This window comes from Lepidothrix coronata, unplaced genomic scaffold (genome assembly GCF_001604755.1).
Source record: "Lepidothrix coronata isolate B3197 unplaced genomic scaffold, Lepidothrix_coronata-1.0 Scaffold139, whole genome shotgun sequence".
Lineage (NCBI taxonomy): Eukaryota > Metazoa > Chordata > Aves > Passeriformes > Pipridae > Lepidothrix > Lepidothrix coronata.
In genome coordinates this window covers 758,957-773,485 of record NW_016690319.1, presented here as the reverse complement: position 1 = coordinate 773,485, position 14,529 = coordinate 758,957, and the positions used below count along the sequence as shown (strand labels likewise).

Below are 14,529 nucleotides of genomic sequence, written 5' to 3'. Positions count from 1 at the left end.
TAGATGTATTCAAGTCAACATGGCTCCCATGAAATTCAGTCTAGAAAAAGGGTTCCCAAACTGCAGTTCTAATTATAATTTGTGGCTCTTCATTGAGAGTGAGTCCGGGGTGGGGGGTTGGGGCAGGAGGTATGATTAGAGGTATGGAGCACCTCTCCTATGAGGAAAGGTTAAGAGAATTGAGATTGTTCACCTGGAAAAGAGAAGGCTTTGGTGTAACCTAATTGCAGCCTTTTAGCCCTGCAGCCTCTCCTGAAGGGAGACTACAAGAAAGATGGAGAGGAACTATTTACAAGAGAACGCAGTAACAGAACAAGGGGAATGTCCTCAAACTGAAAGAGAGGTTTAGATTAGATATTAGGAAGAAATTCTTTATTGTGAGGGTGGTGAGGCAATGGGACAGGTTGCCCAGGGAAGCTGTGATTGTCTCATCATTGGAAGTGTTCAAGGCCAGGTTGGATGGGGCTTTGAGCAACCTGGTCTAGTGAAATGTGTTCCTGCCCACGGCAGGAGGGTTGAAACTAGATAATCTTTAAGGACACTTCCAGTGCAAGCCATTCTGTGATTCTATGATTGTTGGATGTGGATTTTGTCTTCAAGTTGGCATAGAATCAGGACAGTGTCAGCATCATGGTGGCAATAAGAAAACCAGGTTTGGAAATTACTGCTTCAAGGAATTCAGAAAGTATCAGGGACAAACTCTGACTCACTAGGTACTGACAGAGTAAATGGAGGATTATGGAAATCCCAGCTGGCTGGGAGAGAAGCTGCTAGTATGTACTCATGAAAGAAGGCCTGAGGTGATATATATAATATCGAGCAAAAATATTAAACAAACAATTTCTATAAGCACCTAAAGGAATAGTTAAAAGGGAACATACATTTCTTAAAAATAAACCATGGCAAAGCAACATAATTCTTTTCTTTTACTGAAAAGCCGTTTCAATATATAGCAAGAAACATTAGATGCAATATATATCTTGTCAAAAGTCTTCTCAGATATTACTGTCCACCTGACATTCTTCAGAACAACTAAGAAAATATGAAGGACATGTAATCACCATGAGCTGAACCCATACATGACTGGAATGGCTTACGATCAATAGTTTGCTGCCATCCATGGACATTTAAGGCTATATGTTTTAGCATCACGGCCTGATCTGTTTTTATTTAATGTTTATTTTTAATGTTTAAACAGAGTTTCTGTTCACTTTTAAATATCAGTAATATGAAATTCAACAAAGATAAACGTTAAAGATTACACCTGAAAAGAAAATGTCAGAGGCATAAATATAATATTCTGCCTATGCAGAGTATTATAGAAAAATATTTGTGGAGTTTTGCTGATTGACACTTTTCAGGCATTAATCATACTCCCAGGATATATAAACAGCATTTTTTTCTTTTACTGGACACAGGGAGGGAGTTCTCTTTACAGGGAATTACTTAGCCTGCTTGAAATACACTGCGGTTTGAGATTGTGTACTTTGTCAGTGATTCTAAAGATCTAACCAAAGACAGTCCAGAAGAAAATAATACCAGTGAAGAGTTTTAGAAAATGTAATGGGCAAAGACAGACAGAAGGAATTTGGTTTGCTGAGATCTGCTGGAGTAGTATGTTTCCAGAATAAAGTGCTTTTAGAAGGAGAATAGCACTCAACTTTTTTTTAGTATCTTCTAGGCATAAAAGAAAAAGAAGTGAACTTGAATACCAATAGAGATTTATATTTAGATGTTGGGAAAATAGATCTTTTTAGTACAGGAACATTTTGAAATTCCTTTTAGAGAGTTAACTGGATAATTGTTGCCATCTATCTTGGTAGTAATATTTTTTATTCAAATCTGAAGTCAGCTTTTGCTGTCCAGTTGATTTGTGAACTGCATGGCTGCCTCTGGGTTAATTTCTTTGTCTCAAGTGCCTTTCCACCAAGGAAAAGTTCAAGAGACATACCACGGTGTATAGAAGTTATGTCATGTATGTGCAATGTGTTCTACTTAAAAAGAAATTAATTTAAGCTTTAGAGCATCAGCTTATTTTTTATCTTCATCTGCCAATAGCTATTAAGCTAACATTAAAAGAATGAAAAAATTAGCTGTAAAGACTACTCTACAGTCATCAAAGTACAAGAGCAGAGAGAGAGACAAAACAACAACAAGGTAGAAGTTCTTTGGAAACATGAATTTCAATACTAAAAGAAAATATATTTTAAAAATCTTAGTGTGTTTACTTGTCGTGTATGGTTTAGAAAGCTTTTACTTCTTAATGCAAATGATACTAGGCTCTGTGTCTTGGCTTTGATGTGAAACTTATGTGGCTAAACCACAAAACGGATAGATTAGTTTTAATAGTTTTCATCATACATAAATGTAATTAGTTCACTTTTTGACATGATTTTCTTGATTGAAAGCTGCTTTCCAAAGCAAATTACTGGGTTAGCCTTGCTGCAAAGTAATTTCTCTCATGTGAAAATAAAGTTACGAACTTGTTAAAAAGAACATGTATTTAACTACTCTAAGTCAATCAAGTTCATTATATGAGCTCTCAAACTGCAAATTGAAGTTTAACAGTATATCCCCTATGTAAAACCGAAGGCCTGATTAACTTTACCAAATTTTCTTCATTGACACTGATTATCATTTGCATACATTTTTAATATTAAGGAATGCATTTTTCCTGTACTGAGAGAAAAATGAGATTGATTTTTGGCAGCTGGTCGTGAAATACATTTTAAAATAATATATTTATAAAATATTTTTAAGTGATTTGGAAAATAAACATATTTATTTAGGATTGGTCCTTTTGTTAGATGAAAGTCAAATATTCCTGTGAATGCATTTTCTCTGTTCTAAATAAGTGCCAGATGCCTAGAGTATATTAAGCACTTGCATTTCAAAACCCTAAAATTAAAAATAGCTGAATTTCTACTAAGTGCTCCAATGTGGAGCTAAATAGAAGGCAATTATCTAGTACAGAACCTGACCCTATTCATATTTCCTCATGTTTGCTTATTTTTGTGTTGAATGGGAGAAATGTGAGTACTGTGTTCATTATATTGTTTTAGTACTGTAATTCTGGGATCTACTGATGTAGTAAAGTAAGAAATCAGCCCCCAAATTCTGAAGCTGAAGGAGTCTGCACTGAAGCTGGGTGGCATATGGAAAAAACGGGGGACATGACAAAGCAGTCTGCATGCACTGCATGAGATGTCCTTTATATGTCAGCATGAAACCATGTATACATATTTTTGAATGGAGAATGTGTACATGTAATCAGGGGATAAAAAAATATGACTAAATTTTGGCTATTCGCTTCTTATTAACTGGTCTATGTTTTAAATAATTCAGATTTGGTTTTTTCAAATTGAATCAAAGTAAAAGTACTTCCATGCTGTTTTCATACAGTTGTATTCAAATGACAGTGAGCTAAAAGCCTAGTAGGATACAGGCAGTGAGATAGTGATAGGCAGGTGCTTTAATCTAGACTTTTTGGCCATTTGTATACCTCAGAAAATCTGCTTAGTGGTTTCCTGTTTTTACTTTGTGGGCTCCTCAGTAGTTATCTCTGATTGCATCACATACATGGTGCCTCTGAGAAAATGCTGAATGTTTAGATACATCCATTTGATCAGCCTTTGCAGACAAATGCGTTGGAAAGACTCGGTCAAGTGTACAGACCTCTGCAAAGGAAGGATACATACTTGTAAGGCAGAAGACTATTTCTGAATTCTTGCTCTGCCTAATCTGGAGCAGGTCTTTGAATCAAGCTTTCCCCAGCTCTGCAAGTGTACAATGCTGCTAGGTATTCAGTAACCTAATCTTGAAACTATTGCTAAATAATTGTGGTTTTGCCAGAACAAGAACCTGAAACTGAACTCTCACCTGCCACAGATTGAAAGTACTGAACTATAATGAATGTCATGCCTGTTTCATTCAGTGATTATTTACACTAAGTGGAAGGGGCGAATAGGGTAGGAGATAAAGTAGTCCTATTCCACTCCACCTTGCACTACAGAACTGGAGGGAAATTCCAGTATCACCTTGGATCTCATTCAGGCTCAAAGTGAGAAGTGAGGTTAGGTGAGGAAACGAAGAAGCTGGGCAACTGGCTGAGCAGTCAAACCATAGAGCTATATAACAGGAATCTGGGGTGTGTTCAAGTTTGTCTCACATAGATTGTGCTGATTTTGGAAATTACTCTCCTTAGAGGAAATCTGTGCATCAATTACTTCTAAAGTTAATATATAACAAATCTGAGAACTGCAATCAATGCACTGACTTCTGTTACTCCCTTTCTTAGGTAAATGAACTTTCTTTTGGATTATGTAGTGAGTGTCATACACCTAAAATACTGCTAAGAGCTCAGCTGGATTTCTAAACTAGGTATAGCTATTTTTGTAGATTTTTCTCTGGGGTAACTTTTTGCTTTGCTTTGCTAACAACAGTCTGTATTGAATGTCTGAATGGAAAGATGTCTGTCTTTGTTTCCCCAATGAACAGCTGAAATGTTTTTAAGCTAACTAGCGAACTGTTGTAATACAATTGCCTTTCATGAAAGCAGTTATTTTTGCATTTGTTTATTGACTTCTGTTTTCCACTGAAAAATGTATTAATGACAGTGTTTGCTGCTGTTGGCTACTTGTGACCTGTTTTCTCATATTTTCCAGGGGGAGACTGCATGTCTTTAATAGAGAACTTTGTTTCTAACTCTGCTGGTATTTTAACTATTGCTAGTTGTCTGCTGCAGCATCAGTCATAATTTTCCATTACCATCCACCATCACATGATGGAATGATGAAAGCACTGGGTCTATGAGTTTTCGATTCTTAATGCAACAACAAAAACCCCCAAGCAACAACTAGAGTATATCAGCAAGGCTACCCAGAAGCTCATTTGGGTAACCACCAAGTCAGTACTGTCAGTTCATAAACTCCAGACGGGGCATGTTTGAGTATATGTAGAATACACAATTAAGCAGCCTTACAGTCATGCAGTTTTTCCAGTATAAATTTTGATCCATGAGAGGACTTGGAGGATACTCATCTGTCTCTGGGATTTGAGCTCAGAATGTTACCTATGAAATCTAAGTCTACATCAGTAGAATTGCTCCACGTACTTTTTTTTTTATGTCTCAGTCCAATATTTGTCCATATTGTATGCCCATGTATTGTCATATCAAATTGAGAATTATCCCATATATAATTATTTCAATGTTTAAGACTCTTGTTTGGTCAGAATGCTGTCTTCTCTGCTAGGGGACTTCTTAGACAGAAGACAAAACATGAGCTCGGAAAGCAGAGAATACTCCTTCCAGGTACTGCAAGGTACCACCAACAATATTAATCTTCAACATGTCTGCACTAGTACAGATGTATGGTATATAATATACTCTGAACAGCACAGAATAAAATAATCTTAGAGATTCTGCAAGGTTGAATAAAAATGTTCCCTTAGGTTCCTAGACTAAGTCTAGTGTGTTTTCCAGACTGTGGGACGTTTTATAATCATTCACATAGCCTCATGTAGCTCTATAATTCCTATACGTTCTGTGAGGTTCTGTAATCAGAGAAAGGTATCTTTCTCTGCTGTGAACAGCAAGTACAACTATTTTCAGAATTTTTTCAACATTATTGTGTTATTTGTATTTTCTGGTTGCATTATTATTAACGTCATTTTATCACTGATGAGGTTAGATGTAAATTAATTCAGGTTTTACCAGAAGATGTCTAAACGTACCAAAACTTTGTATGACTTTCAGTTTTATTACTTATCACCCTATGTTGGCACAGGCCTCAGTCAGTTTTGCAGTGTGAAAACAAATTCTGTCTCACACACCGAGCTAGCAAGACTCCAGCAGTTTGTGGCACTCTTAAATCTCTGAAGATTCTCTTCCTCTTACTTACAGGATTCCAAATACCTGCTGAAGGGACAGAGACTATAGATGAACTCACTTCTGCCCCACTTCTGTGGAAAAAAGAGAATAACCAGCTGGTGATGAAAACCTAATGATTGGCTTGTTTAATCAAGAATTATTTGTTCATGTCTTTATCCCAGGAGAGATTGCAGAAGTCTTGGGAGGTAAGTACCTCTTATTTCAAGTCTCATAGGTAAGCGACTTTTATGAAAAAATGGACAGATACTCCCCTCCTCAATTTTAAAATAAAAGAGTGAACCATATTCACAACAGTGAAAAGTTTATTTCTGGATTTGGATTCTGTATCCTTGTGTGGAAACTTTAGTGTTTTACTACATGTGATGCAATTTCCTGTCTTATGTTAGTGTGAGTAAAAAAGTTGCATAATATTTTGTTCAGATAGTTTTAGCAGGGAAAAATTAAGATTGTATATGGAGGGAAATGACCTTGATTGTGTGGAGTTCTTTATTTCTTTTGATTAGCATATTGCCCTGTTCCAAGATCTATTTATCTATCTCTTTTCCCTAGAAAAGCAATGACAAACCTGAAACTGTTACAGTTGAAGAGTTTGGTTAATCCACAAGATGCCTGTCTTGGCACATCTGTCACCATGATGTATTTTCCAATTGCCTCTTGCAGATAGCCATGTAATACATCCTCTCATTTTAAAAATACCTGTTCTCAAAAGGAATGAATCAGTATGACTTGTCTTTTTCAAAAGCATTACATAGAAAATAGAAATTTGTATCATAATGGTGTTGTCAATGAACATCTTGAAGGTTTTTTTGGGTTCTTTAACCAAACCTTATAAAAACCTGCAGTCAGTGGGATATGAGGCTTTTGTCTGAACTCTACAGTTTGACACACAAATGAAGTGATGCACACAAACGAGGTGATACATACACTCCTAGCTCAGGATATTTAAGTTATCTAACCCAGTTAAACTGACTAAGGTTGAAAGAGGTTTAGAAGCCCAATGTTTCCTAAGTGGGAAATAAAGAATAACTAGATTAGGTGTGCACAATATAGAAGGAAAAATAAAGACAAAATTTGACATTTCTGGTAACCAAAGAGCTCAGAAAGGAAGTAAAACTGTGTGGCGGACTTATTTAAATGTTTCCTCATGTGGAATCATAAGAAATTCCCTCTAATCTCTTCACATTGAAAGACAGAGTGTGCTGGGAACGGATTTTAGTCTTGCAGTGTAACTGTGAAGTTCAAGTCTGATGCTTTCATCTTGTTAGCTAAAGTACTGCAATGGCTGGATATATAAAACAGTTTAGCCATAGAACATCTCCTCAGTTTTGGATTAATAGTTGATTACAGGTTTGAAGTTAATAGAAGGGAGGAATGAAAAGCACCACTGAACAATGTTGGCCCTGCATTCCTCAGGTCATATTGCTTGAGCAGGAAGGGATGAATTTCCTTTTCATTCTAAGTATACACAGGTAAAGTGATTTGAAACATTTTATGTGAATTTGAACATGACTGGGTTTGCATTTCTTTCAAGGAAATTCTCTAAAAGCATAGCACATATCAAGACAAGGAAAGTTGGAAGAAGGAACTTGGAGAAATAATGAGAGGAAAGAGAAAAACAGAAGCATACCCAGAAGAGAATAAATCCTAGGAAAACTACATACACTGACCATGCTAACCTCCCTTTGTTTTTAGTTCTAGCATGTGACATGAACTTTTATATAGGTTTAATGTAGGAAATTAATCTCACAATGAGTTCAAAGCCTCAAACTGCCCTACATGTAGGAACCTCATCCAGTTTTGTAAGCTTGTTTACAAGAATTTATTATATTCCCACGTCTTCTGAGTTTTCTCCAGCATTCCTTGAATCATTGTTAAGATCCTTCAACCCCTACAAAAGCTTGTTACCTCATTATTAAGCCTGTTGATCTGCTGTTTGGTCTCTTCTGCTTTGATAACGAGTACAGCAGCACCAATTTCAGCTTCTGAAAAGAATTCAAATACATGCAAATGAGATAAGTATAACCATTTGGAAATGGCAATACTATTCTGCACTTAACCAATGTCTTAAATTTAAACCTAGTTTGCACTTGGCTAGAATGAAAGTACAATCATGCATTAATGTTCGGTGTATAACATGTAAGAGAAGTGCGATGAATAAAGTCCATACTGCTCTCTTCCGTCTGGACCTGAAAAGATTGAAAATGACAAACCTGGTGCCAACCACACGACATGTCAACTCTTTTTAAAAATCATAGATATGATTAAACTTTTATTTTTATTTTCCTGTTTGGCTTTAAGAGGAACAATATGTGTTCTAATTGTCTCCATGCTAAATGTAGCTATGTGGGGATTGCTTACTCATAAAAGAGGGGATGTTGGAAACAGTCTTTCTGCATCTTTATCTTTTTTTTTCCCCATCTCGACATGTTCTATTCCACTGTGGTGCTACTTTATCAATCTTTTCAGAGTGCAGGTGATTTAAGGCTTCCTAAGCTCCCTTGATATCAAGGTTTTCACTCTTTTACTTTTAAAAATCTATGTACTTCCATACTCCTCCACTTCTGTAAATATCTTTAAAAAAGTTGACAGCCATGTTTACATATGGCTATTAATGAATTTTTAGTTTGGCTTTTTTTCTTGTTTATTTATGGTTTGTATTTTTTTCTCAATTTGGTATTAGAATGTTTTTTGATGTTGAATTTTGTCCTTGTGTTTAGTACCTTCCACGCCCAAACGTTTGGGAGCATGAAGCGCCTGGCAGATCCTACAATACTGCTGGTAAAGTACAATGCATAAAAACACAGTACTCTCCACAAACTGTTTCATCATGACTGTCTGTTAGCAGGAAAACAACAAACGATCTCTGGGACCTCATTGTACTTTTCCACGGTACCAACTGTGGCACTGAAATGGTACTGAGAGTACAAATATATGTTTAATCCATTTATGCCACTTCTGAGGACCAAAGAAACAAAGGGGAACAAAAAGCAGTTATGGAAACTATTTTCTCTAAAGAGTGATTTTCCCAGGGAAAACTCACCTCCAGTTGTAGGAGACAACCTGGATTCCTGCCTGAGCTGATCGGAGCTGAAGTCAAAGGTTTGGCTTTCCTCATTGTGGTTTCCGTCTTCAATCCCATCTACAATTCTGTTGAGAAAAATCAGGGTAGTGGAGCAGTTTCATAAACAGTTTCATAAACATCATGTTCATAATTATACTGTAAAAATTACTCCTAAAGGGCACATTTTTAAACAATGGTAAATTTTGCACAACATTAAGTTTAGAGAAAAGTAAAAACTATTATACTGGTATAACTTCTTGTGAGTCACTAAAGATTAGTGTTAATGGAAGGAACATGAGGCCAAAAATAATTAACTGAAGTTTCAAAATTTTCATGACTTTTACAGCATATTCTGAGTCTTATCTAAACCTATAGGGAATATAGTTTGCTTTTCATAGCTAAAGTAATCTGTTGCCACCTTTTCCTCTGCACAATCTAAAAAGCTCTTGTTAAGCTAAAATCTGCCTGCACATAACAACCAGGCTCTTATATTAGCCTTACTTAGGCAGAGCCTAAGCCTGAACTTATATATTTATGAAAACATCTCTGTAAAATTCAGTCAAAAGTGTCATTTCCATGCAAATAGTTATTATAAATTTGTTTAAATTTAACTAGCTCAGGCAGGGCAATCTTGTTTGTAAATTGGATATAGGAAGATGTGCAGACTAGCCTGCATTGTCCTAGTTACATTAATATCAATATTGGATATGACTACCAGAAAAAGTATTTTTGTCAGTTATTTCTACCCATGCATAGCAGTTATCTCCATTTTCCCATGTTAAGAAATCCAAAGGAAAAAAAGGTACAGTACTTTATAAAATAATCAATTCTGCATGCAAAGAATAGAAAACAGGTATCAGATGGACGAATAAATACACAGGATTAAAAATACCTAATTATGAATATTTTTTGTTCTGAGTTATAATAAATCATGCTATAAAGAGAACTGTTTTAAAGTCAATGAAAGAGACTGACAACTGCCAGTTGACAGATATAAAGCATGAATTTCTTCTTTTGTTCAGGCACAAGCTTCATATTTTGTCTTACAGTAGGCAGATGAGTTTTATACTAATCTTGAAGGGCTAAAGCAGGCAGTTCTTGGCCTCTCAGTTATTGGTGATAACTTTGGGATGATGGAAGTTAGACTTTTCATCTAATAAGGATATTTTCAAGAAAACCTCTTGACTATAACTGTCTGGAGAAAGGAAAAACAGACAACACAGAGATATCTGTCATGTATTTGCCTTGAAAGACCAATGTAACTTAGACCTCTGTGCACATACCATGTATTCTTGTCTTTTTTGGTTCTTCATGTGGCTTTTGGGCTCTGTTTCATGTCTGAGTGTTCATGATGCCTGTTGGATATTACTAGACTTCATTCTAATCTTAACCAGCCTCTGGGAGAAGATGAGACTCAAATGAGGTGCTTCAGCCGCTCTGGCCGATAATGCTATCTGCAGCTGGAAAACTGAATGATTACTTTGTTTGAAATTTGCTATAAAACCTATTTAATGTCATCTGGCTTCACTACTTCAAAAAAGCAAATTTTAAACACCAATATCCCTTTTATAGAAGTTTCTAATTATATGAAATCATAACATTTCAACTGCCTTTAAAGCACACGGGAGAAAGCTTACTCAGACATGACTTGAAATTCAGAGATGCTACATTCTTTAAAATGTTTAAAGATTCAGGCTAAAAAGAAATTATATTAGCAAAAGTAGCTAGTCGTGGAGTGCCAAAAGACAGGCTTCTATGTGGGAAATATGTAATGGGCAACATCCTTACTCATATACAAGGAAGGGCTGTGGAGCAACATAATCTAATAAATTGAAAAGGTGAGGTGACAAAAGAATTTGGTGTCTCACCCCTCTCTGAATCAGCTATTGTACAGCCCTGAATTTTCTCCTGAAGACAGACAACTCACTCCTAGAAGCCAAAAAGTCAGAAAAGATTAATATGTGACATCTTCTATCCAGTTGCTCAGGGCTAGAGTGCACTCCTTCATGTGGATCTGAAGAGCTTTGAGTACATAAATGCATCCTCCTAGGACTACCTTTATTATTACATACATTTTCTTCATTTTGATGCTCTTTCACTTCATAGAAAGCACCCAAAATGGATTGGGAAGACTAGGACTGTATTCTAGAAGCTACAATGCTAGCTTCTGTTCCTTGTGACAAGAACTCTTTAAATATTTTACCCAGTCTCTGGGCTTTATTGCCTTCACTGTGGTGCACAGTGAAAGAACATGCAGCAGCCACAGAACTTGGTGAAGAGTTCTGGTTGGCTTAATCCAGGAAAAACCAGAGTAGAACAAGTTTCTTAAGAAGACAAAGCATATTCTCTTGAGAAAGTGTGGTTATACAGTTCAGAACAGAACTGACTGGACATTTCAACCACAGTCTTGTCTTTATCTTGCCTTCCCTTGCTTTCCAACAGCAAATAAAAGTGAAAATTTTAATTAAGGTTTTATTTTCTCCTTAATACTTACAAAGAAACATTTAAGGCTTTTTTTTAAAGTGGTATTAGCTTGTCAGTTTAAATATTCTAATAATATAAACTCATTCTAGGAAATAATATGAAACTGTTTTGGCTGGAAAACAAAGTCTGAAAAACATATACGTTTTGGGCCTATTTTCCAGCCTATTAACCAAATTATTCTGCAGTTATAAAATTATGAATGGAAATAGGAAATAATAACATATATAACAATAATTTTTTTATATTTGCTCTTGCAGTCTTGGGTGCCAATATCTGGCTGCATAAGTTCAGAAAAATAATGAACAAGATTACATTACAGCAGAAAATATGAAAGGTTGCTTTTCCCTGAATTACCACTTTTTATGCGAATGATAATGACCTTTACTCATAGCTGACTGAACCAAATTCATATGAGAGCTATGAAACAAATGAGAAAATATCCACTATGCATTTCAATTTTGCTTGTGTAGAAGCTAATTTTCCACACATTATCTTCTCCCTATTCAGGATCTAGAGAGTAAGTCCTGTGAGGAGTGGCTGAGGGAGCTGGGGTGGTTTAGTCTAGAGAAAGGGAGGCTCAGGGGAGACCTTATCACTCTCTACAGCTACATAAGAGGAGGTTGTAACAGGATGGGTGTCAGCTTCTTCTTGGCAACTAGTGAAGGATGAGAGGACATGGCCTCAAGTTGCACCAGGGGTGGTTCAGATTGGTAATCAGGAAAAATTTCTTCACAGAAAGGGTTGTCCAGCACCAAAAGGTGTTGGAGTCACCATCCCTTGAAGTGTTCAAGAAACAACTGGACATGGTACTTAGCGCTGTGGTTTAGTTGGCATGATGGTGCTTGGTCAAAGGTTGGATTCCATCTTGGAGATCTTTTCCAACCTTAATAATTCTATGATTTCTATAATTCTGTATAAAACTGAAGTCAGTTTGTATCCTGCTCCTGTTTGAAATGTAGCTGTACTGATCAAATATATGTTGAGGGGGAAAGATTTCTATATAGTCTTCCATTGCACCCTTAGGGACAGGTACTTTGACAGAATTAAACAAATATGGTCAAGCTGTGCCTATTTCATGTTTGCAATGGCAAGTTGCTGAAACTTCCATTCTGCCTCTAATGAATAAGGGAAGTTCTTGAATATGTAAACCATTTCAAATTATAGAAACCAAAACTAGAACTGGAAGACCAACTGCTGCACCTCCTCATATGTGAAAAACTGCTTGTGATTTCTCTAAAGAACTTAAAACCAGGATTACATTGTAGCAATTTAGAAACAAGTTACATAAATCACCTTACAAGTAGAATAGAAGTAAAAAATTAAACTATTTTTAAATTGTACACTAATAATACCACAATAAACTGTTATATGACTCTTCTTTATGTCAAAAGACACAGCAAAGTACATTTGCTAAACTCCATATTTAGTCTCTACATAACTTCCATTATCAGATTTCCTGTGTCTAATGAAAAAAATTTTTTCTAAAATTGCTAGGCAATAGTTTTCCATTAAAGTCCTCTACTCCAGTAATTTTTGTATTTGCACAGCTATGCTGTAATTTCATCTACTTGCTTTCTAAATTGTATCTCTGATGGACTCAGAATGTTTCACCGTGCTATTGTGGGAATGCATATTATAGACAAAATAGACATAAAACTAGGCTATTCAAATAGCCATTTTTGCAGTTGCTCAATTTTTTCACTGCCTTTTTTACTGGTAAAAATACTTTATTTTGCAATAAAGTTCTAAAGTCATAACATTCTGCATAGTGTTAATGGTTCCTACAATAACATGGATGAACAAAAGTATAAATTTAAAAAAAAAGAAGTATTTTTATAGTGTCACAATCACAATATTTTTAATAGGAGTTACATGATAGAGAAGAAGAAAATAAGTTCATAACTATTACCTTCGGCTCAGATCCGGTGGGCCACTGGTGGTCAGAGCTGAAAGGTGTAATTTAAGGTTTTTCTCCCTCCTGGAGTAGTAATGGAGCTCCGTTTCATGTTTAGCTCTTGAGGGGTTTGAACTACAAGCACGGATGGGGGAATGAAAGGGAACAGTTCCTGAGGCCAACTGCTTCAAGTTTCTCCCTAGGTAGCTTTTATTGCTTGCAGTCTTCTTCTGCTGAGAGCTATTTGTGCTTCTTGTATCAACTGGTGAAAGGATACTGCTTTCCTCTTCTCTCTCTTCCTCATCTTCATCTTCCACAATTGAAGGGAGTCTTTTCTTTATATTTCCATTTCCCTTGAGCTCTGTCTAAAATAACACATAATACATAGTAGCGTAAAATTCAGAGTCTGATGTTGCCAAAACACAATTTCTTCTGGTGTTCATCCTGGAACAAAGCCAGACCTAGCACAGCTTTCATTTCTCATTAGAGATAGCTCTTTTGGAACCCATCCATAGCTTCCCTCCTCAACTATGGCTGTATGTGCATACATGAGAAAAATACAAACAAATTAAAAAAGGTCACTAGTGATATAGCCAGCAAACTTGCTGCAATATGTTTTGTTACCAAGAAGGAGTCCACAACTAGCTCTCACAAGCCATTTGGCATATGCACACTTGAGAAGATTAATTTTGTTTTACTAAGGCATTATTTCTTTTGAGGGTTATGCTACCAGACACTTGGTGGTCCACAGATAAGAAATGAGGCTGGTAATTCAAATAATACCATGTTTTCATAATGTATAAATAGCATTTACACCAGTTCAGCTCAAGCCCGAATGTTCTCTGTGTCCTTCTCAATTGTTGTAACTGAAGCCACTGCTGGGATAGTAGACAGACTTTTTATTTTATACAAAGTCCCATTGATGCACCAGTGGTGTGACGGTGTCAGCTTCAGAACAGAGTCATCAAAAAGTGAAGCTGCATCTGGTTGTGAAAAAAAGTTGCAGTTTGAATGCTTGATGTTAGAACCAAGGAAATTTAGAGGCAACATAGACCTGGGTTCTGTACTTTACATACTTATTAAAGCACAGTGTAAGAGACCAATGTATTGTTTGTTATTTTTTCAGGGTAACAAAATGTACTGGTCATGAAGGCCGAGATATGCCAACATGGGCCTCATGTCAGGATCAGACCATAACTC

General features: G+C 36.1%; 1 protein-coding gene and 1 long non-coding RNA gene across 3 annotated transcripts in view; one reads left to right on the top strand and one right to left on the bottom strand.

Annotated features, from left to right (window-relative positions):
• The window catches only part of KCNH8 (potassium voltage-gated channel subfamily H member 8), a 179,414-nt gene that overhangs the window by 6,022 nt on the left and 158,863 nt on the right, over positions 1-14,529 (bottom strand). For both annotated transcript variants that reach the window (XM_017827407.1, XM_017827408.1), the window contains 3 exons: positions 13,345-13,694; positions 8,931-9,037; positions 7,796-7,872 (listed from right to left, as the gene is read on the bottom strand). In XM_017827407.1, coding sequence (XP_017682896.1) covers positions 7,796-7,872; positions 8,931-9,037; positions 13,345-13,694 — 534 coding nt within the window. The remainder of the gene's footprint in view (positions 1-7,795; positions 7,873-8,930; positions 9,038-13,344; positions 13,695-14,529) is intronic.
• LOC108503454 lies at positions 4,296-8,739 on the top strand. The gene is made up of 3 exons (XR_001876835.1): positions 4,296-4,380; positions 5,903-6,075; positions 8,608-8,739. It is a non-coding gene; the product is annotated as an uncharacterized LOC108503454 (long non-coding RNA).